Below are 26,668 nucleotides of genomic sequence, written 5' to 3'. Positions count from 1 at the left end.
CATCCTCTAGATCAACATCCCATCGTGTTGCTAGTCCCTTCAAATATGATATAACCAAAAAATCCCTTCCTCTCATCGATTCATAGTATATTTATAATATTTTATTAAAAGATTTAGGGATTTGACTTTTATTATGATTTGACCTCAAATTTTTTTGGAAATGCAGGAAACGTCCCCCCTTCGAGTTTCCTCGCATTTCCGTATTTTGGGGACATGGGGAAACGTCTCCCAGACATCCCCACATCGTCAGAGCGCAAGGAAGCGCGGGGATGCGTTTCCCAGGGGGGGACGTGTCCCCGTGGAACACTACACTAAAGGGTATTAATAATTTTTTCCACCCTTAAATATTTTAGCGATGGTGTCTAAATATGAGGTACCATGCACCAAAATATTTTTACATCAAGATATTACAATTAATTCAACCCTTGAAAGGGGAAAACACCTTTAGAAATAAACCCTTAATAATTTACCCAATTCTGCGACACAATATGATCTAGTATAGACCAAGTGTGTTTGTAATAAAATAATTAGCCAAATGTGCTTAAATTATTCCCAAACACACTTTTACAAAAGACTCGATATAACACTAGGACTCACCCAAGACCTTGTCAATGAATTCCACCCTAGCTTTGGGGTTTAAGTTGGAAGAAAAACTTTGTCCACTATCCGTGTTTAGAAAGACACATAATTCAGTGAGGTTAAAAAACTTCTTAGGATGAAATCCTTTGCTAAAATCATAGGCTTGCCTAGGTGTTGTTACATAATTAAACGGTCATACTAACATCGTTTACAATAAACTCGCAGAATTTGGGTTTACAACTCTAATAGATTGACAAATGATGATGATGAATCTTGCATATCTGACTGCTCGAACATGATGAAATTCCTTTGCAAACATGTGTACTGCTATAAGGTAGTTGACACGGAGTGGTCAACACACACAATGACTCCACTCATTAGCAACGTGGCTGAAATTATCGCTATAAGAAGGTCGACACGTGGGCTGATAAACCGAGTGTTTCCCTTCCTGTAGCCGAGGACTCTATCAATTGCACGGGTTCCCATGTGCCGCAAGTTCCATTGGTATGGCCAAGTGCTCCTCTATAGCAATGAATTGTAAAACATAAGGGAATTTCTCTTGGTGATGCCAGTCGAAATGCTTTGGAGTTTCCAAAACAGGTACATTTAGAAACGTCACCTCCCAAAAATGGAAACGTTGGTTGAAACATCATATATATATATATATATATATATATATAAGTGAAGAACACATTATCTTGCAAGAAAAAAGGATTAAGACCCATAGATGACAATTTAGAAGAAAAACCAAGTCTATATTAACTCTCATAGATGACGGTACAACACCTGCACTTCAGCCGAGTTTCAGCACTTCAGGTACCAATATGGCACGAAACGTCGAGTTCCTAGACGTTTCATGCAACATAGGTCTAAATATTTGAATATGTGACAAATTGGATCTCCCACTTGAAGCAATGCAAGCTATATGTTAATAGCAGGAAGAGTTACATCATAGAGAGACTGAGTTGTCACTTGTTGCAGTCCGAGAACACTCTCTTGGTAGCTCGCAAGAAGTTGGAATCATTGCAAACCCAGTGAAAAATCGAGTTGCAGGGCAGGGGCGAGAGATCTCCAAATTTGTGGGTGCAAGGTAATATTGCCAAGAAGGTCGAGTCTTAGTTCGAAGGGCAATCCAAAGGGGCATGTTATTTCTAAGTCTTGACTTGTCGTCGAGCCTTGTATCAAATTGAATCTCGAGTGCAACAATTGCTTGTAATTCTCTTGTTATTTCATAAATAAACCCTCTAATGAGTTTATGTCCAAGCTACAAATTTGTCGTTTATTGAGTAAGGGTTTCTTTTTGTTGCTAAGTGAGCATTCGTGATCTTGTCTCTATTGTAATAAATTTCATTCAAGGGATTTTATGAATGTGGCATGTTAACTATTTGTAAAAACCCATAAGCCAAGTGTAACTTCTTGAGAGGGATACTATGCTTGCCATGTGTTTGACGAAATATCCCAAAAAAAATGAGTGCTACAGGTAAAGGAATGCTAGATCTACAAACACATCAAACTCAAAATTATGACAGCAAGCACAAATCTCCAACACTCAATTGCACTGTCTATTAACACCATAACAGAAAATTGTCTGGCAACTCCTTTCCCAAAATCCCTGAGACATATATATTGACGTTTGTAGCTCAGGCATGTGCTTCTGCACATGCCTAAGTGTCTAGACGTGCAGAAGTCGCCCAAAGTTTCCACAGGACACTTGCTCAAATATTGAGTAAGTTTCTATTGTAATTTAGTGTACGTCTTAAGAAAAGCACATAATTATTTGGGTTGGCTAGTGAGCTAAAAAAACTTAGCAAAAATTGAGTATTTACTTTAGTAATTATGTTTTAATCTCAACCGTTGATCTCAATCGAGGCAAGATCTAATTTCGGTCATCCATCACTTTGGAGATTACGGCTAGGGGTTTAGGTCAAAGTAAAGTTATAAAAGCAAGGCTAAGGAGAAGAGAAGGATGCACCATACAGTGGTACAACCCATTGAGAGAGGGATTTTCTCAAGTGAGGAGTGTGATATTCAAGTGTGTCGAGTCTGAGGAAGGTGCAGGGGTGCAACGTTAGAGACCTAGATCAGCCAAGCAAATCAAGGACAAATCTAGGGGTTAATTAGCTGGATCAGACCCAGAGTATGTTGTAGCTATAAATTTCTCAGTTGGGCCATTATCCCAGGACGAGATCCCAAGTAGGTTATGATTAAGATCTAATAAAGAACTTATTTGATTGCGCAGAACACTGTTGATAATATCGGCGATATTCGGAAATATCGCGATATTTTCGGCAAAACGATATATCGCCGAGAAAATATCGCGATATTTTCTGTTTTGAAAATATCGCGATATTTTCAAAATATCGGCAAATATCAGAAAATATCGACAAAATATCGCGATATTTTGAAAATATCGGCTATATTTAAAAATTTGAAAAAATTATTTTTTATGCTTGCCGATATTTGCCGATATTTTCGCCGATATTGCCGATAAGATATTTTTTGGACCCTCGCCGATATTTTGCCGATACCGATATTTTCAACACTGGCGCAGAATTTGTATGTGTCACATTTGATTGAGATTTGTTGTGTAATGTTTTTCTTCTACTGAATAATTATGTTAAGAACCTATTCGTGCTTTTATACCGTAGATCTATAATAAATCTACTAGGAACTAAGTGTTAGGTGCTAGGTTCAAGATTTAACATAGTATCAAAGCATAAACTTTGAAGCAAACTCAAGGTGTCAAGTTCATACAAGCATTGCAAGGGCCAAGTTCGACCGCAACCGTACTGGCAGCAAAGAAAAATTTCAGACGGAGAAGCAAAAGGTCATATGTTGTACAACGGCCAAGGTGGAGAAACAAAAATCCGTATGGGCTAGAAAAATCATATGGCAACTAAGGCACAATAAAGGATAAATTAAAAAATGGAAATTAAAAAAAAAAAAAAAAAAAAAGAGGTTGATAGTTGAGTGGGTTCGTAACCGAAGTTGGCCAACAATCGCGGTCTATAAAACTTGCCACCAGGGTCGACACCAAGAGCCTACAGAGGGGCATCCATAGGAAACAGTCACATGAGCACAAGGAAAAGGAAGCAACTGGGTGTTGGATCAACAGGGTTGCAAGCGGGAGGATGTCAACGCACATGTCATGGGGTTGGACAACAGCAAATGTTAGGTCATGCGAAGTATTGAGTCGATAGGCTAGTACGGACAATAGGCACAGGCGAGGATCATATCGCAAAGGTTGTTGACCAATATCACTGAGCTCAGGGAAGAAAAAGGGCCACCAACCACTATAAGTGACGGCCAGCCACAAAGGAAGTGGTGTCAAGGCCAGGAACATGTAGTAAGGCCGAGATATAGCCACAACACACGAATGAGACAATGCACAAGGCCAGAGCTCAGGATCTATGGACATGCACATGAGACAAGAGCAGCAAATCGACACATGAGTTCAAGCTGCGTGGGGCAGAGTCGCTGGCAACACTGGTAGCAGGGATTGGATCAACAGAACCGTTGGGGTGCATGTGCCACCAAACAAGTTATTGTGCACAGGAGTGCTAACATTGAGACGGGGTGTTGCAAAACGTGGGTGTGTAACCACAAGTAACCAGTGATAGTAGAACAACCACAAGAAGCCAAACTCAATTGCAGAAACAGAAGTATTAGTAGCAGGCAATAGCTACAGATTGGCAACAGATTTGGGTGTCGAAAGGACCGGGAAAATTATTCAAATGAGATTTGGTCAAGATGACTTTAGTGGCTCTTCAATTTGAAGACAGATTGGAAAAAGCCTCAAATTTCCTACCTTGGAAGGCTAGGGTCACCCTATTTCTCAAGGAAAATGATCTTTGGACAATTGTTGAGAAAGTGATCCCAAAGTCAATAGCTGCCATGGTGAAGGCCACCCTAGCTAAGAGGGAATTAAAGGTACAAAAGATGCCCTAGGATGCGGTGAAAGACCATTTGATCCATCAATTGTCCAAGAAGAAGTCAGCCAAGGAGATGTTCGATGCTTTGGTGGATTTATACCAAAGCAAGATTGTTACCTAGAAAATGGTATTGAGAGACAATTTTCAGTCTACGCAAATGACCAAATCTGACAAAGTGACAAGTTAACTGATGAAATCACTCAGATTTGTGATCAACTTGCAACAGTGGGGGAAAAGGTGGACGACACTGAGTTAGTAATTTTGTTATTGAACAGTTTCTTAAAGACGTGGGATCCATTAGTCAAAGGAGTCTAATGCTCGAGAGAACCACCCCTCATTTGAGAGGCTATGGGATGATTGCATCCAAGAGGAGATGAAGGTGCAATCAAACGCCAAAGCTAGCAAACAAGAAGATGACGAGGATGTGGCACTTTTTGGTAATATAGTGAAGAACAAGGGAAAAGGTTCGAGCAGGAGTGAAGAGTCGACCTCATAGCCAAAGAAGAAGAAGAATTTGACTAAGGTCAAGTGTTTTTCTTGTCATAAGATTGGACACTAGGCTTCATAGTGCCCAAATAGGAAAAAAGGCAGAGAGAGTACATAGTCAACTTTAGTTGCATCGGTAGAAGCTCAAGTGGAAGAGTTTGCCAGAAGGTTTGAGATAATATTCCCACTTGTCTCCTACCTTTCCTCAAGCACCATACTAGTTGGTGTGTGGCTACTAGATATTGGAGCCACACAACATATGACAGGGGCACGGGAGTTTTTTGACAGCCTGACAGAGCGAACTCAGAGTTGCACGTAGATTTTGTTCATACCAAACACGCAATGAAGAGAGTTGGAAGAATGATATTCCAACTTCAATCAAGCGGAAGGTTGAAAGTGATGGACGTGCTATGGGTGTCACTGAGGTGGAGTTTGCTCTCATTCTCTATGATAGAAAAGAAAGGTTTGGTGTAGCATTCTAGGACATACAAGAATTGATCAAACCCATGGGATATAGCTCAAATGATGGCCACATCATTGGAGTTAGAGAGGGAAACCTACATAGGCTAAATGGTCAACCTATTTTAGCAATTGCAAGAAGCAAAATAGTGACAAAGAACAGGGAGCGAGAAGCTCCAATGTTGAGCAGTTCAAAGGGAGTCAACCTTCAGGTTCAGGTTCAAGTGGACAGCAGCAGTCAACGAATCCTTCCAAGTCTATCAAGAAGGTCTCTAGATATGAGTTGACCTTACAAGATGTTCAAGAGCAAAAAGCTTCTAGGAACAAGTCCAAAGAGAGTAGGTCTTCGAGGATGATTCCAAACTAGGTGACAAGGAAGGCCTCCAATTAGGAGGGAGCAGCCATGGGAGTGAATGTAGTTCCAATATCAGAGACAGTTTCAGGCAGCAAAAGTACCTCCCTAGCTAAGAGGGAGTGTTGATGTTTGTAGCTCAAGCAAGTACTTCTACATAGACCTAAGTGTCTAGGTGTCCAGAAATCACCCAAAGTCTCCTTAGGATACTTGCTCAATTGCCATTTTAGCTTAGCCTAAGTCTAACTTACGAAAAGCACATAATTAATTATGTTGGCTATTGAGCTAAATAAACTAGTAAAAGCAAAGTATTTATTTTATTGATTATGTTTTAATTTCAATCGTTTATCTCAAGTGAGGCAAGATTTAATCTCGGCCATCCATCACTTTGGAGATTAGGGTTATGGATTTAGCTCAATGTAAAGTTATAAAATCAAGGGTAAGGAGAGGAAAAGGACACACCATACAGTAGCACAAGCTATTGAGAGAGGGATTTTCTCAAGTGAGGAGTGTGATACACAAGTGTGCCGAGTCCACAAAAGATGCAGGGGTGCAGCATTGGAGATCCAGGTCAGCCAAGCAGATCAAAAAATGATCTAGGGCCTGATCAACTAGATCAGATCCAGGGTATGTTGTAACTGTAAATTTCTCAATTGGGCCATTATCCCAAGACGAGAGCCCAAGTAAGTTCTAATTGAATATTTAATGAAGAACTGATTTGATTGGGAACAATTTGTATGTGTCACATGTGATTGAGATAGGTTGTACAATGTTTTGTTTCTGTTTAATAATTATGTTAAGAACATAGTTGCACTTTTATTTAGTAGATCTGTAATAAATCTGCTAGGAACTAGTTGCTGGGTGGTATGTTCAGGATTTAACAATATCTCAATGGTCTGCCCCTATCTCTCCATTAAATAGTAGGAGAGAATAGGATGTACACCGCATGTAAGCAGTTTAATTAAGGCACCTAGGTTGAACATGTCAAACCCTAACCCTGACTGTAATAATGTGCCCTCCCTACATTAGTAAATTTTGTAGAATACAATGTCCACTAGAAGTTAATGTATGCATGAAAGTAAGCCTCACTCCTAGGGATCTGTGCCCTGTACTAAATCTGGAAAAGCCTCTCTAATGCACTTTAGGCTGTCTTTAGCTAGATCTGGAAAGACAAAACTAAAATAAGAAAAACCAATTTCTGGAAATAATTAAAACTAGAAATTGTCCAAGACTGATGCATGCATGCACCCTCTATCACTGTCTACTTATGCTGCACACCCTCCAAGACACCTTTACTCCACTGTCCTGACAGTAACACAAGGGAACCAGGGCAAGGAATCTGTGTATTTTTCTCCGAGTCTACTGCTGTCAAATCTTCTGCTGTGGAGTCTGCTAATCATGCTGCGCCACAACAGGAAGTGGAATGTGTGTGGAGCAACAGGTAAAGAAACCAACATAAGAATTGTTGGAGTGGTTGATGTCCACAAAATGACAACTGCAATATGTTCGCCATTATTTTTACATTTGGGATGTGTATCAGTGCTATGACCCATTTCTTATTTTGTGCCCATGGTATCGTGTAGACCACGGTATTGTATAAGTAGTATTAATATTATTATTTGCAAATGTAAAGGCAGCTCAGGTAAAAGAACATGTTGTTTTAATTTGAGACAAAATTGTGAACTGTGATAGTATGGTTGCTTCAGAGTTTCATTAACTGCCTTCTATTTTGTTATCCATGATCTGTTTGCATGCTCAATGGGCCATGTAATTTATATGGTTGAAGCTTTTCAGCTTTCCATCTTGCTCTCGCGTCAACGCATATTACACACTCCCTACTAGTCATGGCTATAACCACTGAAACACTGAACTCATAGGAGATCCTACGACAAAATGTAGGAGATCCTTCAGAATGGGTTTTCAAAAGAATTGAAGACAGCACCTTATTATAAGATGACAACTTTTGAGTGGAAAATTCAGTGTTCAATGCAGATGACATGAAGAATCCATATCCTAATCAAGGCCAAACCTATGACATTATGTTAATGGCAAGTGGAATGTCATCTTCAGCCATCATCTTTGGATATTCACTGGAAGAATATCCAAATGCATTATGTCCTGCAAATGAGGAACCATAGGCCCTGTCAAATATATCCCTGCCTGAAACAACCTGAACGGGTGACCTGTGGATGGATTAAACCTCTTTTCTTAGTTGATTGGCTAGCCTTGGACAGATTGTATCTCTGCTTTGCAGATAGAAAATTGTGGCCACTGGAAGTTTTCTTCCTTCTTCAAAATTTTCATTGACCATGTGTTATTTGAAAATCTGAAATTCAGTAGTTAGGGTCATTTTGCATGTTGTAGCCTACAGATGGTTTACATAAACTACTTGAAAGGTTTCAACTTTCACACAGATAGATAGCCAATGGACCAGATCAGGGTGCATCTGATTGTCATTATTGTAATCATCTACAGCATGGTAATACACATTGAACAAAATAGGCCTGAAAGGGAAGTAAGTTGGGGATCTCTCTTACCATCCTTGTTTGATTGATCGCTGAACTCTTTAAAAGGTTGTTTTCCAAGCCTGTATTTCTGCAAATTAAACAAAATAATAAAACAAGTCAAATTCCTACCAATGTGTGAGATTTAAGCAAAATAATAAAACGAGTTAAATCCCTATCAATGTGTAAGATTCATAACAAGATGAAATGCAAACTTGTACCAAACCAGCATGTGAACATTCAGAGTCCATACGGTTGACAGTTCTACTCAACTCCAGTGAAAGAAGTGCATGTAACATAAGAAATTGAACTAGTCTCCAGTTTGCAAACTTAATTCTATGAATCTCTTTTTTCTCCTTTTCATTTATAACCATTGATCAATGTTAAGCATTTCATTTATAATCATCAATCAATGTTGTAGATTTCATTAAGTCAAAAATCAAACAGTTGCATGACTATGACCTCAAACATTTACATTGAAAATAATTCATCAAATGGCAGGTACCTGAAGATGACTTTTCAGGTGGTAAAGTGTAAGCCCTTTCACGCCCATGGCTCTCATGATAGTCTTTGGAGTAGCCTCTGTGAGTCAATACCAATTATGAGAGAGCATAGCAAATAGATGGATGCCCTTTTCTATAAAAGTCCATCACAGTGCCAGAAGCTTGTTTAAAATTAATCTAGCGCAAGGAAAAGGAATAACTGAACTTCCTAAGCACCTATAACATAATACTATATATTTAAAAAGTCAATGCGACATATATAAACTGTCATTACAAGAAGATTAAAATATGTAACTACAAAAGTTTGAATTGCAATACATTTGACTTACAATGCATTTCCAGAACATGCTCCAATTCTTAACAAAACTTTACAATGGTGTTCTATATGTTGAATTTTGTTAGCTGTGGTCGGTATTCAAGTCTGCCCTTAAAGGAAAATAAAAGGGAAGGAATTGAAAATTTAACTTTGAAATTATTTTGCCTCCAAAATTCAAGTCAGCTCCAACTATTCAAGTCGACCCAACAAAGCAGAAAAACCTTTTGGGGCACCCCTAAACCACTACATATTGTCATTCGACCTCATCACTTTGAGACTAATTTGGATCAACTCATAAGCATCTATTCTTCTGTTCACACATCAAAGGAGAGAGAAGCCTGAGGAAGGAGCCAAATTTCTCACTGACAGAATTTCTGTAGCAGATCATCACTTCGACCAGCGTTGACCTGTCACCTCGCACGTGTGGATCACAGGGTTTAATTGGCTCACTGAATATTCTGGGCATCTTTCTGGGCAGCAGACCGAGATTTCTGGGCAGCTTCAGGAAGAAATTCAGCCTGTTTCTGGGTAGTTTGACCGCAGATTGACTGAGACTAATTTCGACAGTTTGACCAGGTTTAAATTGTGTTAGTTTGTTGGTCTTGTTTGACCAAATTTGACTGGGAAAATCAGATTGTACAGTCATTGAATTGAACAAATTTTTTTCCCTAGTTAGGGTTTTCCCAGGGTAAAATTTTGTGTCTCGTGTTTGGCTGTCTCTTTATAATCCTACTGTCATTATTGCATTACTGTTGAACTTTTCTACGTATAATTGCTTAATGATGAAAGTGACATATAATGAATTGGTTAAAAATTCATTGGAAAGTTATTATCGGAATAGAAGATCAAATTTCTCCTAGAAAATCAACACTATATTCTTCTGCCATACCACCCAATCATCCTTCTTTCTTCCAAAATGACTCCTTTCCAATAAACAGGGCTAACAAAAAGAATGGCATGCTCAGAGGCAACCTTTTCCCAGAAGTTTCTACGATCTACCAATTTTGCACTCCCAGATACATGCTTGATAGCCTCTACTTTGTGACAAACACACAATTCCCTGTTAGACTTTGCCATGTCCCCAATTTCTGTGTGTGCAAAATTCACTAAGGAGTTTTTCAATTTTGGAGATATTAAATAAAAAGGAGAAAATATGATTTTGTGGGAGAAGAGCAGAAATTATTATTTTAATGGAGAATGGCATCAAAATAGTATTTTATTAGAGAGGGGAGGTAAATTATATTTTTAATGGAGAATGGCAGCAAAGTAATATTTTATTGGAGACTTGAAGAAAATAATTATTTTATTCAAATGGCAGCAAAAAGTGGAAAATGGCCCACACCAATAAAATAATAAGGAAAAAGGAAAGATCTAAAAGCTAGAAGGACGCTCCATGAAGAATTATAAAAAGAGGAGGAACTCAATTGCAAACCATTCTATCTTATCACTTCTATTTGAAATCTAAACTTGAATTCTCTTGAGCTGTTTAGCCAAGACAACCAGTGTTGCTTAGCACAACAGATTTCCAGGCAGAAATTCCAACTCTATCTTGGGAGAACTTTGAGTGTCTCCCTAGTGGGGCTTTGGGGGAGTCTATTTCAAGACTTCCATTGGAGTTTATTGTAGAAGACAAACCCCGGAGGTTATTTGGAGCATCATCTTTCTATTGCAGGTTCCACGTATTTGCAGGGGATTTTCCACTGATTAGAGTTTGGCACGATTTTTCAGAGATGTTCGTGTATCTTTTAGCTGGGCCGAATTTTTTCTAATAGAGCCTATGCAAGGGTTTGAGAAAAGAGTTCTTGTTGATGTTTGTGTTAATATTTTCCAGGAGTTTTTAGTTGGGAGTGATAGCTATTTGCCGGAGGATATTTGTGCACAATTTCTCAGCCATTTGCAGGAGAGTTTTATCATTTCTCAGCGGTTTCTCTTTGATTAGGCACAAAACTGTGCAGTTGGGAGATTCGTTCTATTTTGGGCATTCTGGTTCAGCTGGAATTAGCCCAAACAATTTCTGGGTTTTGTTGGTTGGGGTGTGAGGAGCCTATAGCTAATTTTATAGAATTTTCCAGGTAGTATTCGGGCTAGAATCGTACATTCTTATAGTAGGGCATATTGTTGGTTAGTTGGGCAGTTTGCATCACATTGTGGGTTCGATTTTGGCTTGGAGTTAGGCCAAACCTTTTATGGGTATTACTGGGTTATAGGAGAGAAGTCTGTGGCTGCAATTTCAAGTCAATTCAGGCATTATTGAGGTCATAATTTCAGTTTCTTCTCTAGCAGCAGTAGCAGTAGCAACATCATTCTCTGGGTAATTTGCACATTTTTGGGCTTTCTGGGTCAGCTGGGATTAGCCCAAGATTTTTTTGTGTTTGGTAGATTTGGGTGAGAGAAGCCTCAAGTTAATTTTGTATAATTTTCAGAGCAAATTTGATGTCATAAATCACAGTTCACCTCCAACAACAACTGCAAAATTTTCTGGGAGTGGATTGGGATTCGGGACAAATTGAACCATTTTAGTTGGAGTTTTGCTTAGATCTTCACTTGGGTATTGCATGCTTGCATTAGCAAGCCCAGGTTCTATCATTCCACTCATGGTACTCTGTTCCAGTTGAAAATTTAATAAAATGGCTCAGATTTATGGTTCACTGATCTATATTTGCATGTGTGAATTTTGTGCTTGCATGTGTAAAAAATTTGTTGTAGCTTCATGCATGTAATTAATATACTTCCATATCCATCTAACTGCAACCTATGTTGCATGGAAACAAATTGAAATCTGCATCTGCTGATTTTCTTGAGAAATAAACTCCAGATACAAGGAAATGGCATGCATGCATGCATACATACATACATATATATAGTTGTAGTTTAGAAATTGTTGTGAGGATGACCCAGATTCAAATCCCGGGATGACCCAAGCTTGTTTCCCCTGCGTAGTTGATGACCAAGTGTGGCCTTTATTATGGCTCTACCACATTGACGCAATAGCCTATCAACTAATAATATGCACATACTATGACCTAAGTGCCATTAATGAATAGCCTTCAGGTTGGTGTATCTGCAGTCTACTGGAATTAATGAGCCTTCAAGATGACACCGAACATGACCCTTTCCAATGGTTTATATACATATATATGTGTGTGTGGGTTGGGGGGGCAAGGGGGGAGCAAGTTAGAATTGCCAGTTGGAATTGCAACTAGTGTCTGTCTTCACAATGTAATTTTATCAATTATGTCTATCAGGTCATAGTGTCTGTCTTCACTATGACCTGAGTGCCATTAATGAATAGCCTTCAGGTTGGTGTATCTGCAGTCTACTGGAATTAATGAGCCTTCAAGATGACACCGAACATGGCCCTTTCCAATGGTTTATATACATATATATATATGTGTGTGTGTGTGTGTGTGTGGGGGGGGGGTTGGGGGGGCAAGGGGGGAGCAAGTTAGAATTGCCAGTTGGAATTGCAACTAGTGTCTGTCTTCACAATGTAATGTTATCATGTATGTATTTATTATATTCATTATCATTATTATTTTATTTTGGTCAAAGCATGTTCTTCATGCTCAAGGAGTCAAAAAGAGTCAAAAGAATTTATTATGATTCAAAAGAAATTGTACTAGAGTCATGTCCCATTTGGACATTTGTAAGAAAAGATGTTAAATTTTATGGTATATTTTATGATTGCAACAATTACTTCAATGTCTTATTAGCCCAATAAAAACTTTACTTCATATTCCAATAGCAATCACATTACAACTTCAGTAGCATTCACTTTAGATCATCATTAACAGTAATTGTAGATAGAACATCAACAATAAGTACAAGAAGATATGAGATGATAAGTGAATTTTCTAAAATGAAAATTTTCAAGTGGATTTTATACTCAAGATACCCAAGAGACATGTCTCTTTGTAAATTGGATCATGTATCTTTGTAAATTAAATTCTAGTAAGTTTGCACATTACATTTTTACCCATATTTGTTAAAGTCTTGAAGAATCTGTAAATAATTGTTAGAAAATGTAACTATGTTCGATCTTCAATAATGTGTTTGTCAAAAGAATAAAGAAAAGAATTTTTATTATTATTGTTATGGCTTATTAAAGCATGGGTTTCATGCTTGGATCACCTTGACTTAGGTCAAAGTCCCCATTGAGGACTTCTAGGATTTATTCTGAGTCTATAGAGTTATTGTACATTTAAAGAGACTCTTCTTGGGCTTTTGAATCATGTAAAAAGGTTAAGTATTGAGTCGAATATGAATTATGTAACCTCCTCACCATGTTGGCCTAAGAGAAGATCAAGTCGGCCTAAGGACCCTATTCGACCGCACAAGAAGCCTATAAAAGGAAGGTCATCGAATTTATTTGGAGCATCATTCTCTAACAAGTTCGAATTCTCTTGTAGCTGGGAAGAAGTGCGAAAATCTCTTGTTGCTGGGCAAAAGTGCGAAGTTCTCTTGTAGCTGGGAAAAGGTGCGAAGTTTGTTGCCAGGAAGCCAAAGTGAATGCAAGTTTGGGGAAGTGTAAGGAGAAAGGAAAAATCGAAATTTTGTTGCCTCCCTTTCTCTGTTTTGTGTTCTGGATTGGGAGAACGAAGTCTCCCAAGTTTCGCTATTGTCGAAAGCTACTAGTTGCTGTAAGTTGTTGTGCTAGTCAAAGTTGTTGGAAAGAGGTCGAAATTCTGGGACGCTAACTTGGTGTAGAGAGGTGGTCTTGTCTTGGTCTAGGGTGAAGAGTCTCAAAGAATACTATTGAAAGGAAGAATTATCTTGACTGGGTTTTCCCCTCGAGGGGGGTTTTGCCCTGGCATGTGCCTACATCTGGTGTCTATTGTTTTATGTGCTGCTGCTTTTGGTAATTGCTTGATGAACTAAAGAAAGAAGATATAAAGAATCGTAATAATAAGAAACATCACAAGTAATTATCAAGAACAAGAAAATATTTCTGCCTTTCTGATTTTCTAACATGGTATCAGAGCTTTGGTGAAGAAGGAAGAAAAAGGCAGTCTCAAGCACTTGATCCATTCAAAGGGACTATCTCAGGGAAGGAGTCTATTATATTCAAGAAAGATGTCTAACTCAATCAAGGGTGAGAACAAACTTGAAGGAGCCTCTAACTTCAAGTCCTGGAAGAAGAGGATTGACCTAATCCTTGAAAAGAACAAGGTACTGGACTTGGTAAAAGGAAATGTAAAGAAGCCTACAAAGGAATCCAGTGATGCCGAAAAAATGAAATACAAGGAATTAGAATTGGTGGCCATGACTATGATGGTAGAAGGGATAAAGGACAATCTTGTCCCATTCATAGCTAACATCAATCATGCTCAGTAACGTATGAAGCATTGTCAAAGTTGTTCACTATTAAGAATATTGGTCAAGTAACAAGTTTGAAGAATGAGCTAAGGAATACGAAGATGACTAAATAAGATATTGTGGCAACCTTCTTTGTGAAGATAGCTAGACTCAGGGATGATCTCTAGGCCATCAATGAAATTGTTCTGAACAAAGAACTTGTGATCACTGCCCTATTAAGATTACCACCCCCTTGGGGTGCATTTACTACAGGTCTCAACAGTTGGAAGGTAGCTCCCATCTTTGAAGAATTATGGACCACCTGGAGTCAAGAAGAATTAAGGATCTCAATGGTTGCCATCCTGAAGGAGTATCAAATGCTTATGTTGCTCATCATAAAGGAAAGAGATCGAAGGGACCGAGGAAGAAAGTTGACATGTCCAAGATAGAGTGCTATCAATGTCATAAGAAGGGTCACTACAAAAGTGATTGTCCCAAGAATCCAAAGAATAAGAAGAGAGGAAGGGATCAAGCCAACCTTGTTGTAGAAGGAGACTCAAAGAAAGTCAAGCCCGAAGAACCCGACATTAGGGACTTACACTATTAAGTCATTTGCTTGTAGCTTTACATATCTTGTTTTATATGTTTTAGAATTTATATGTTTTTAACATATTTTGGAAAAGACATTTTTGTATTGTTTTAAGTTTGTAGGTTTCCCTCAAGCTTTGGAGGGAGCCCCCAACAACTCTCAAAGATAAGTATCTCATGTCTTTTCAGTTTTGGGTTCATGTACTCATTTAGTTTTGATTATATTAAAATATTAATCACCTTTCTCCCACTATTTTCTTGATTAGCGAAGACATCTGCAAGAAGGAGAATCTCTCAAGACAAGGTTAGTCAAGAAACAAAGGTATGCTTTGAATACAGTGATTGAAAGGATTATTCATTTGATGATCTATTACTAACTTTGTTACGACTAGTTGTATTGAATCTTAGTGACTCTTTTTTGGGTGATTCATCTCTCGATAAATCTACCCACCCCTCTCATATTCTTGATTGACAATGTAGAACCCTAGACAGGTTCTGCAAAACCCTAACCAAAGGGTATGCTAATGTGAATGTCTGAAACCCTAACCTACTTAGGGATATTGTAAAATGCTAGTTGAAGTTTTATTGATGATGTCATGTTTGGGATTTTGGTATGATCAGGAAAACCTAACTTGTTAGGGTCGAAATGAGAAGGTCTAAAATCCCGAACCTTTGAAGTTTTGGAAATGATGGTTTTGCTATGTTTCTATATTAGAACCCTAGCTCATTAGAGTTTGGTGGAATGTGTAAGCAAGACCCTTATATTGTCTTAGAAATGTTTTCCTTGTTATGTGTGTGTTTGTCTGATCAAACCCTAGTGTAATCAAGATGGTTATGTGTCTAACTCTTATTGATCATTGTGAAGTTGGGTTTGACTAACACATGATATGAAATGTATTTGCATGATGATGAAATCTAGGCATGTATAGATATGTCCTTTTGGTTGAAACCCTAGCTTGGTCTAGGTCGGATATATTTATGTTGTCGAACATATGATATGCTTATGAATGATTATGAATTCCTAGATGTGTGTGTTGACATGGTTATTAATGGTCATAAGTTTTAAGATTTAATGGAAGTCCTTGTCTGAGATTCTAGGATGTTGATATCTGCAAATATAGGGTTTTGTAGCTAAACCCTAGTAGTAAAATTGTCTAGTGTGTATGATATAAATCTGAGATCTATTTAAATGACTGTTGAAAATGAAAATCTAGGGTTTTGCAGTTAAATCCTAGTAGTAACATTGTTTAGTGTGAAATGTAACAATCTGAGATCTATGAGATTGTGAAAATGGAATTCTAGGGTTTTGGAGTTAAACCTTAGTCGTAGTAGAAATCTCTAATGTATGATGACTCTATGATAAAATTGAGATTTGTGAAATATTGTTGAATTTTAAATTTTTTGGTTAAGATTAATGATTGATCAGAAATCTAGGGTGTGCAACTAACCCAAGTGGTAGTTGGTCATGTTAGTCACTGATTGATGGTTGATTGAAAATCTAGGGGCTGGAACTATCCCTAGTGGAAGTTGGTCAAGTGAATGACTAAGCTATGATTGACTTTGATTCTTTTGTATGAAATCTAGGATTTGTATGAATCCTAGTGAGAAGTCTAACATATGTATTTTGAAAGGTTGTTAGATGCTTTGTAGATCTATATTTGTGTGAATTTTTTTCTAGGGTTTTCCATACGCTGAGGGAAGGTATGTCATACCTTTGGAAGAAACATTGAAACCCTAGATGGAATGAGAAGTACCCTGATGTAGTCCAGGGTGTGACAAAAGTCCCTAGCAAGATGTTAAGAGTATATGTCTCTTGTTTGTAATGGAGTTTGGGTATCTGATATGTATAAAGTTGAAATGCTTATGTGATTCTGATATGGCTAACAGCACGCTTCTATAGATTTTGTTGTACTTGCTATTTAAGTTGTGTAGGTATACAATCTTCAACTTGGTGAAGATGCTCGTTTATGTGATAAGCATGATGAGGATGATGATAACTCTAATGAAATGGTTGGAAGCCATGAAAGATTCTCCGATGTCGAAAAGAAGAAGTTGATCTCTCGGAGGAAGCATGAAATTGAATAGAAGAGATCTCCCTAAGATTAAGAGGGAGTCCGGATAAAGAGGTGATTCCTGGTTGAGAGGGAGGGTATAGCTTGGTGTTAATTAAAGAACGATTTTCAGAGGATATGTTGTTGCCTAGGATGTAGGAAAGAAAACATAAGATTGAGGAATCTTCTGTCAAAGATTCGGTTGATAGTCCTACAATGGAAAGTTGAGAAGCAACATCAAGTTTTCTGAAAGACCCTGAAGGTTTGTTTTTGATTATGTACATGTGAAAGTATATTATTGATTGGGGTTGGGTTTGTACAGGCGAATCTCTCGAAGGATTTGATAATATGTTGGTTACCAATTAGTTTGATTGGGAGAGATTGGTCATTCTTGATCTGTTGGATCAAGGGGTGTTGAGGCTTTGTGAGTGAAGCATTACCTGGGAAGACATTTGGTTGACACTTTGTGTTGATGTCTGAAGTTGGAAAGATGGTGTTGGTTATTGAGCTATGTTTTGGATACACACCTGGATTTTTGGGTTGATGGTTAGCAAGTAAGCCTGAGGGTACTAAAGGCGTTGAAATCTTGAGTCCATCTTAGTCCCACTTGGATAGATTGTCTTGGTCAAGAATCTAGTCCATGGCATTGCGGTGCCTAAACTATTGAGTGCCTATTTGGATAGATTGCCCTGGTCAGGAATCTAGTCCATGGCATTGTGGTGCCTAAAGTTCTTCGGGGTTCTTATAGTTTGAGATCTTCCATTGCGTTAGTACATTATGAATACCTCTCTGGTTAAGAGGGAGTGTTAGAAAATGTAACTATGTTTGGTCTTCAATAATGTACTTGAGTCATTATGTAATGTACTTGTCAAAAGAATAAAGAAAATAATTTTTATTATTATTGCTGTGGAAAGAATGGGTTTCATGCTTGGGTCACCTTGTCTTAGGTCAAAGTCCCCATTGAGGACTTCTAGGATTTATTTTGAGTCTATAGAGTTATTGTACATTTAAAGACTCTGTTTTCAAAACCAGTCGGCTCGGAACCGACTCAGCGGAGTTGGTCTGAGCCAAGTCCTCCAGCATTGACCCAGCCTTGGATTCGGTTCGGTCGGCCGGGTTGTCTAACAACTCGGCCGACTCGGTATTAACCCGGCCGGCTCGGCCGAGTCCGAACCTACTCAATTGGGTTGGAACAACGGCCCGTAAAACCCATCAATCAGCGATTTTTTTTTTTTAATGTTCTTTTGGGGGACTCCAAACCGGTTCTTATTTTTGCCTATGTGGTCTTTGGGGTCCATTCCCCTCTCTTAAACCCTATTTAACCCACCCAACCCCTCTCATTTTCTCACAACCATCTCATGCATTTGAGTGAGAGTTTGTGAGGAGTTGTTGAGTTTGTTTTTGGAGCAGCAGTGAGGAGTCTTGGGCAAGCATTGTAGCTGGAGTGAGGAGCTTCTTGGGCAGCTATTTGGAGCAGCATTTTCCATTGAGGAATTGGTTTCTTGGAGCAAGCTTGAGGAGGCAGTTTGTGCCTGGAGGTATTTTTTTCACTTGTAAAAATATGGTTTTGCTTATTAAATTTTATGTGCAAATTTGGAAATCCTAAAGAGTGTTTTTTGTGAAAGAAATGAACATTGAATCAATTCTTCTTCCTTTTTCATTTTCAGATTTTTTGCTTTCATTTCGAAGTCAAAAAATGGCACCTAGAGTGAAAGATGCTACTTGGGTATATGTTGAAATGGTTGATAGTCAAATGCATTGCAAATTTTGCCATAAGAAAATTAAGGAAGGTCCTGGGGGCATTAATAGGCTGAAACAACTCTTGGCGGGGATTAGAGGCCAAATTACTCCATGTACCTCACCAGAAATTGGGGAGATTACGAAGGATTTGTTAGCCAGCTTTGAGAAGTTTAAAGAAGATAAGGCTAGGCAAGAAGAGTTAGAAGCTGAAATTGGGAGGAAGAGGAATATACAAAAAATGTTGCCTACCAACCCCCATTTAGATTTCGAGGGTTCTTCCTCTATCCCTTGTACTGATGCATCCAACCCCTTCCGATATTTTCCTCCCTCTTTTGAGTCTATTCAAGAAAAGGGAAAGGGTAAAATGAAAAAGGGTGATATGAATATCAAAAGTTATTTCCCTCCCTCCTCTTCATCAGATGCACATGGTCCTCAAGCTAGTAGAAGTCATATGCAGCCACTTTAGATGACCATTGGAAGAAAGAATTAAGGGAGACTGCTTGTGATTACATAGCTAGATGGTGGTATGATGCTGATATCCCCTTCAATGCTTCCCGTTCACCATATTATGAGCCTATGTTTGATGCCATACATGCTGCTGGAAAAGGCTTCAAAGGTCGTACTATGCATGAGCTAAGGGGGTATCATTTGCAGAAAGAAATTGCCTCCATTAATGAGTATTTGAAATATTTCAAAGACTCATGGGCAAGAACAGGATGTACCATCATGTCAGATGGACGGACTGATCAAAGAAACCGTACCATCATAAACCTTCTTATCTTCTACCCACAGGTAACCATGTTTCTAAAATCAGTTGATGCATCTGATAAGGTAAAAGATGGACAATTGTTGTTTCAGCTATTGGATGAGATTGTTGAGGAGGTGGGGGTGGCTATGTTGTTCAAGTCATTACAGATAATGCCTCTAACTATGTTCTTGCTAGTAAACTGTTAGAGGAAAAACACAGAACCATCTTTTGGACCCCATGTGCTGCACATTGCATAGACCTTATGCTTGAGGATATTGGCAAATTAGATTGGGTCAAAAACAATGTAGATCATGCCAAAAGCATAACAAAGTTTATCTACAATCATTCATGGATTTTGAGCCTGATGAGGAAACACACAGGGGTCAGGGATATTATTAGGCCTACCATCACTAGATTTGCTACTCATTTTTTGACATTGCAATCTATGCTTTCACAACATAGAAACTTGCAAAAGATGTTTTCCAGTGAAGAATGGAATCAAAGCCAGTGGTCTCACAAACTGGAAGTAAAAGAATTGAAAAAGAAAGTTAATGAAGAAATATTTTGGAGAAAGGCAGCAGAGGTTGTGAAGCTTGTTGAGCCACTGGTTAAGGTGTTACGGTTGGTGGATGGGGAAAGATTGGCTATGGGCTTCATTTATGAGGCTATGGATCAAGAAAATGAGCAAATAAAGAGGGCATACAAGGAAAGTGGCTAAGTATGGGCCCATTTGGGCAATCATTGATGAAAGATGGAACAATCAACTCCATCGCCTTAAACATGCAGCTGGGTACTTTTTGAACCCACAGTATCATTATAAAGCTAAGGCGACAGGAGCTTTGAACGGGGAGGTTAGAGATGGATTGATTGACTGCATTGATCACATGATCCCATTGGAGTGTGATCAACTGGAGATACACCGACAGGCCACAACCTTTAGCAATGCCTCGGGGACCTTTGGAAAGAACCTAGCAAAGATTGCAAGGGAAGTAGATGAGCCAGGTAAACAAAAATTTCAATTTTCAAATTCTTAATACTTATTTCGTTAGATCGTTTATAATTTGAAAGTTGGATATAATTTGTAATTTTGTTAAGCTAACTCATTACACTCCTATGTTTTTTGCAGCACAATGGTGGGAGGCTTTTGGTAGCCATTGTCCTGAATTGCAGAGGTTTACAATTCGTATTTTGAGTCAAACTTGCAGTGCTACTGGGAGTGAGCACAATTGCTCTGTCTTTGAGAGGATTCACTCAAAGAAGAGAAACTGTTTGGATCAAAAACGGTTAAATGATCTAGTCTATGTCCAATACAACCTCCGGCTCAGACGCAACCAATTGTTGAACAAAAGACCTGATTCAAATCCCATTGTGTTGGAAGACATTGATCCAACATCAGACTGGGTAGTGGAGAGTCATCTAGAAGAGTTTGATTCTGATGAGGATCTTGATTTGGATTTACAGGTGGAGCCATCACTTGAACATAATGTTCAGTTGAATGCAGATCTTGATCCACTTGTACCAGCCTCAAGGCCAGCCCCAAATCCTCCAGTTGTAGGTGCTTCTTCTGTGGAGCCACGACAGAAGCGCATATCTCGTCTATCTCAGCTTGCAGTTGCTGCACAGCCTACTAGTGCTACCACTTCTACAGTTGCAGTTGGAGATGATGAGGAGGAGGAGCCACGGGGCCCCCTGTCTGACTCTGATCCAGATGATCTTGGCTCCTCTAGCAATAGCAAGTAGTACTGGTCACAGTTTACTTTTGTTGTAGAGGCCATTTCTAGCCTCCTTGGTGTGTTTTTGTTTTGATCTCTATATCATCATCATGTATGTATTGGACAGTGCACTGGGTGCCATTTTGATATAATGGATATATAAATGAGCCTACTTTGATCATATGTTGTCTTCTATCTATATTCTAATGCTGTGTGTTTGGAAACATGAATGAAAATCTTTAAAATTATGTTTTTTTATAAAAAAATTAAATATTTAATGTATTTTTTACAACGACCGAGTCGGTGTCGGAGTCGGAGTTTTAAAACATTGTTTAAAGAGACCCTTCTTGGGCTTTTTAATCGTGTAAAAAGGTTAAGTATTGAGTCAAATATGAATTATGTAACCTCCACACCATGTCGGCCTAAGAGAAGATCAAGTCGGCCTAAGGACCCTATTCGACCCCACAAAAAGTCTATAAAAGGAAGGTCATCGAATTCATTTGGAGCATCCTTCTCCCACAAGTTTGAAGTCTCTTATAGCTGGGAAGAAGTGTGAAAATCTCTTCTTGTTGGGCAGAAGTGAGAAGTTCTCTTGTAGCTGGGAAAAGGTGTGAATTCTGTTGTCGGGTAGCCAAAGTGAATGCGAGTTTGGGGAAGTCTAAGGAGAAAGGAAAAATTGAAATTTGTTGCCTCTCTTTCTTTGTTTCGTGTTCTGGATTAGGAGAACGAAGTCTCCCAAGTTTCGTTGTTGTCAGAAGCTGTCAGTTGTCGTAAGTTGTTGCCATAGTCGAAGTTGTTAGAAAAAGGTCGAAATTCTAGGATGCTGACTTGGTGTAGAGGGAAGGTCTTGTCTTGGTCTAGGGTAAAGAGTCTCAAAGAATATTATTGAAAGTAAGAATTATCTTGACTGGGTTTTCCCCTTGAGGGGGGTTTTGCCCTAGCATGTGTCTACATCTGGTGTATATTGTTTTGTGTTGTTGCTTTTGGTAATTGCTTGATGAACTAAAGAAAGAAGATATAAAGAATCGTAATAATAAGAAACATCACAAGAAATTATCAAGAACAAGAAAACATTTCTGCCTTTCTGATTTTCTAATAATAATAGTGGGCAGTAACTGCTGGTAAGTATATTTATTTACATATTTTTCCTTGCTAGTAAACCAGCTCACAAAAAGATAGAAAAGATAGATCAACGCCTTAGAATTCAGCCTCTTCGAGGGGGCAACCTCCTTTACATTAGACAAATGAACAATTCTTGGATGATACAAATGACTAAACCTCCCTTCTATATATAGGAGTCTAAGGGGTCACAGTGTAATCAAGCCGACCTAACAGTAATAACACAAGGGCACAACAATAATAATAGTGGATTTCTATGGAGCACACTAATAACAATATGGGGACAATAGGGGCACAAAAATAACAATAAGGGATACAATGACAATGGTAATGGGGGAATCACTAGTATTATAGGGGCTTAACATGCCCCTCTCCTTCCAAAAAGCGTTGTCCTCAACGCTTGAGTAGTTATGGATGCTTCTGTATAAAATTCTCATCCTCCCATGTCGAATCTTCAGCAGATAAGTTCTTCCACTTGATGAGATACTCCGAAATTGATCGATTTCGTAGCTGTCAAGTTCTTGTTTCTGTGACTGCTTCCGGTTCCAATATGATTTTTCCTTCCTCGTCAAGTTCTGGCAATATTGTTTGAACTGGGAGCTTGTCACCTATAACCTTCTTTAAACATAAAACATGGAAAACTGGGTGCACTCAGGAAGCTGCAAGAAGCTGCAATTTGTATGCCATAGTACCAATCTTTTGCAACACCTTGTACGAACCATAATACTTTGGTGATAATTTATTATCCTTCTTAGCTTGCTTGCAGGACATTTGTCTATATGGTTGTAGTCGTAGGAATACCCAGTCACCTACATCAAAACTTCTTTCGCTGCGATGTTGATCTGCCTATTGTTTCATTCTATTCTGCGCCAACGTGAGGTTATCCTTTAAGAGTTGGAGAACTTCTTGTTGATGCTCGATGTGATGTTCCATAGCTTGAACCTTAGAATTTTCTCTTAAATATGATGTGATGCATGGTGGATGATATCCATAAAGTGCCATAAATGGGGTCATTTTTGTTGCAGTATGGAAGGAAGTGTTATATCACCATTCAACCAAAGGCAACCATTTGACCCATTGTGTCTGTTTATCAGATACAAAGCAACGAAGATATCCTTCCAAACATTTGTTTACTATCTCAGTTTGCCCATTAGATTGAGGATGATAAGATGAGCTATGACCTAACTGAGTACCGAGACAAGAATGCCCAAAAATTTCCAGTGAAAATGGGATCTTTGTCGCTTACAATAACCTTTGGATTTCCATGTAGCTTTTGAATTGTTTCCATAAATGCAGTAGAAACTGTATTGGCTTTAAATGGATGAGATAATGCACAAAAGTGTGCATACTTCGTAAGTCTGTCAACTACCACCATGATGACACTCTTTCCTTCAGACTTGGGTAAACCTGTGATAAAAACCATTGAAACCTCCTGCCAATGTTGGCTTGGAATGGATAAAGGTTGTAATAGACCTAGGGTCTTAATTGCTTCAACTTTATTTTGTTGGCAAACCAAACATTCCAACACAAACTTTTGAATATCTGATTTAAGGCCATCCCAAAAAAATTCTTCTTAACCCTGTGGTAAGTTTTTAAAAGTCCTGAGTGCCCTCCTAAGGGAGAAGTGTGCAATTCCATAAGAATCTTTTGTTTGAGTTGGGAATTCTTACATAGGTATAAGCGATCTTTGTACCATAACAAATCATTTTTCCAGCGAAATGTATCAGATGTACTGGGATCTTGTTGTAACTTTTGAATGACTGCCCACACTTCTTCGTCATTCTTCCATTCATCCCTTGCTTCGTTTATCCAATCTAGTTGGATAATAGAAATGGCGCACAAAAATGCTTCCACATCCTCATCCTTTCTTGAGAGTGCATCTGCCACAACATTTTGCTTCCCTTTTTTGTAGATGATTTCAAAGTCATAACCCAACATCTTTGTGACCCATTTTTGTTGCTCTTCAGAGGATAATCTTTGTTCTAAAAAGTATTTAAGACTATCATGATCTGTTTTTACCTTGAAGTGTCTTCCCACTAGGTAGGGTCACCATTTCTTAAGTGCATGTAATATTGCCAACATTTCCTTCTCATAAATAGCTTTGTGTAAATACTTTCCTTTGATTGGACGACTTTCGAAAGCAATGGATCTTTCATCTTGCATTAAAACAGCACCAATTCCATTTCCTGAAGCATCACATTCCACAATAAAGGTTTTTGTGAAGTCCCGTGCTTGGCACATTGCCTCTTTTAAGATGTTCGAAGGCCTTTGTTGCTTCTGGAGTCCATGAAAATGCATCTTTCTTCAATAATGTTGTTAGAGGTGCTGCTATTCTCCAATAATTCTTAACAAACTTGCAATAATACCCTGTCAACCCAAGAAATCTTCGCAAATGCTTTATGGATGTGGGGATTTTTCATTCCTTAATGGCTTTAATTTTGCTAGGGTCTACCTTAACACCTTTATGAGATACAATATGACCCAGATATTCCACCTCTTGTACTCCAAAGAAACATTTGGAGCTTTTTGCATATAATTGTTTTTCCTTCAATAGTTTGAGCACCCTGTCAACATGTTCAACATGATCCTTCCAAGACTTGTTGTAGATTAGTATATCATCAAAAAATACTAACACAAATTTTCTAAGGGTTTGAAAATGGAATTCATCAAACCTTGAAATGTAGAAGGTGCATTGAAAAGGCCAAAAAGCATGACCAAAAATCCATAATGACCCTCATGAGTTCTAAATGTTGTTTTCGAAATGTCTTCAGTCTTCATTCTGATTTGATGATATCCTGAACGAAGATCCAATTTGGTGAAGTAAATTGATCCATGCAATTCATCCAATAATTCATCAATGACAACAATGGGAAATTTATCTTTAATAGTGAGCTTGTTGACCTCCCTATAATTCGGACACATGCGCCATGATCCATCCTTCTTGTGCACCAATACTACTGGAGCAGAGAAAGAACTTTGACTAGGTTGAATTATACCAGCCTCTAGCATTTCTGCAACCATACGTTCAATTTCACTCTTTTGGGCATAGGGATATCTGTACGGCCTGATGTTTGGAGGAACACTTCTTGGAATCAAATGAATAGCATGATCATGATCACGAATAGGTGGGAGGCCTTTAGGAGTCTCAAATACCTTGGAATGATTGTCCAAGACTTTTTGGAGATCTGCAGAAATAGATGATTTTGATGTGGGAACCTCTAGCGAATATAATTGTGCAATTACGCCTCATTGTTCCTTCTTTAGAAGCTTTGTCATACCGTTAGAGCTGATTATCTTTCCTGGTTTCCCTGCAATACCCCTTAATTCAACTTCCTTTCCTTCCACACAAAATTTCATGAAAAGTTCTTGAAAATTAAAAGCTATTATACCCAAGGATTGTAGCCATTGGACTCCTAGTACAACATCAGCACCACCCATTGGACTGGAAAGCATAGGGCTATTCAATACATATTCTCCCATGGATAGCTTGATATTATGGCACTTTCCAGAGCAATTTATGGTTCCTCCACTTGCAACCATCACTTGACACTCTCGTGCTGGATATAGGAAGCAATTCAATTCCTTGACTATCCTACAATGAATAAAATTATGGGTACTTCCCGAATCAATCAACACTATTACCTTTTTCTTCTTGATATGTCCTTCTATCTTGATAGTTTGAGTAGTGGTAATTCCAGCCAATGCATTACAAGATATGGTCGGATTCATTTCTTCTTTATTTAGGGTTTGTTCCTAGAGTATATCCTCTTCTTTTGACATTTCTTGTTCCTTTTCTTCCTCCTCTTCACAATCTATGTAGAATAATTTCTTCTCAGCACACTTATGACCTTTAGTGTATTTGCTATCACAACTGTAAGAAAGCAATTTTGCTCTTTTTTCTTCCAATTGTTGTGTTGTCAAACTTGTAGGTTGTGGAAGGCTAGGGGCAACAACACTTCCATCTTTATAGTTTTGAGTGGTAGGATTCTTGATTGCCATAATTTTGCTTTCCATTTTTATTGCTAACCTGAATGCCTTCTCTAATGAATCAGGTTCCCAAAGGCAAACCTCATGTTAGATATTATCCTTTAAAGTCTCTATGAACACATCAATCCTATGCTCCTCTGAAATATCTTTTACCCTTATGTTCAATTTTTGGAAGTCCTCAATGTGCTCCATCATTGAACCCTTTTGTTTGAGATTTATCAATTGGTTAAAAAAGGTGTTGCTTTTTGTATCTTCATAATGTGCTATCATTTCTTCCGTAAAAATTTCCCAAGTGAC

At 38.4% G+C, this 26,668-nt stretch overlaps 1 protein-coding gene across 4 annotated transcripts in view; it reads right to left on the bottom strand.

The window, feature by feature from the left end:
* The window catches only part of LOC149170467 (protein PHR1-LIKE 3-like), a 267,470-nt gene that overhangs the window by 129,655 nt on the left and 111,147 nt on the right, over window positions 1-26,668 (bottom strand). For all 4 annotated transcript variants that reach the window (XM_089423905.1, XM_089423906.1, XM_089423908.1 and 1 more), the window contains 2 exons: window positions 8,818-8,894; window positions 8,346-8,403 (listed from right to left, as the gene is read on the bottom strand). In XM_089423905.1, coding sequence (XP_089280031.1) covers window positions 8,346-8,403; window positions 8,818-8,894 — 135 coding nt within the window. The remainder of the gene's footprint in view (window positions 1-8,345; window positions 8,404-8,817; window positions 8,895-26,668) is intronic.

Source organism: Pinus tabuliformis, chromosome 4_2 (genome assembly GCF_031772625.1).
Source record: "Pinus tabuliformis cultivar Carrire ecotype Pingquan chromosome 4_2, CPIR1, whole genome shotgun sequence".
Lineage (NCBI taxonomy): Eukaryota > Viridiplantae > Streptophyta > Pinopsida > Pinales > Pinaceae > Pinus > Pinus tabuliformis.
The sequence above is the reverse complement of the archived record's forward strand: the minus strand, read 5'-3'. Positions and strand labels throughout refer to the sequence as shown.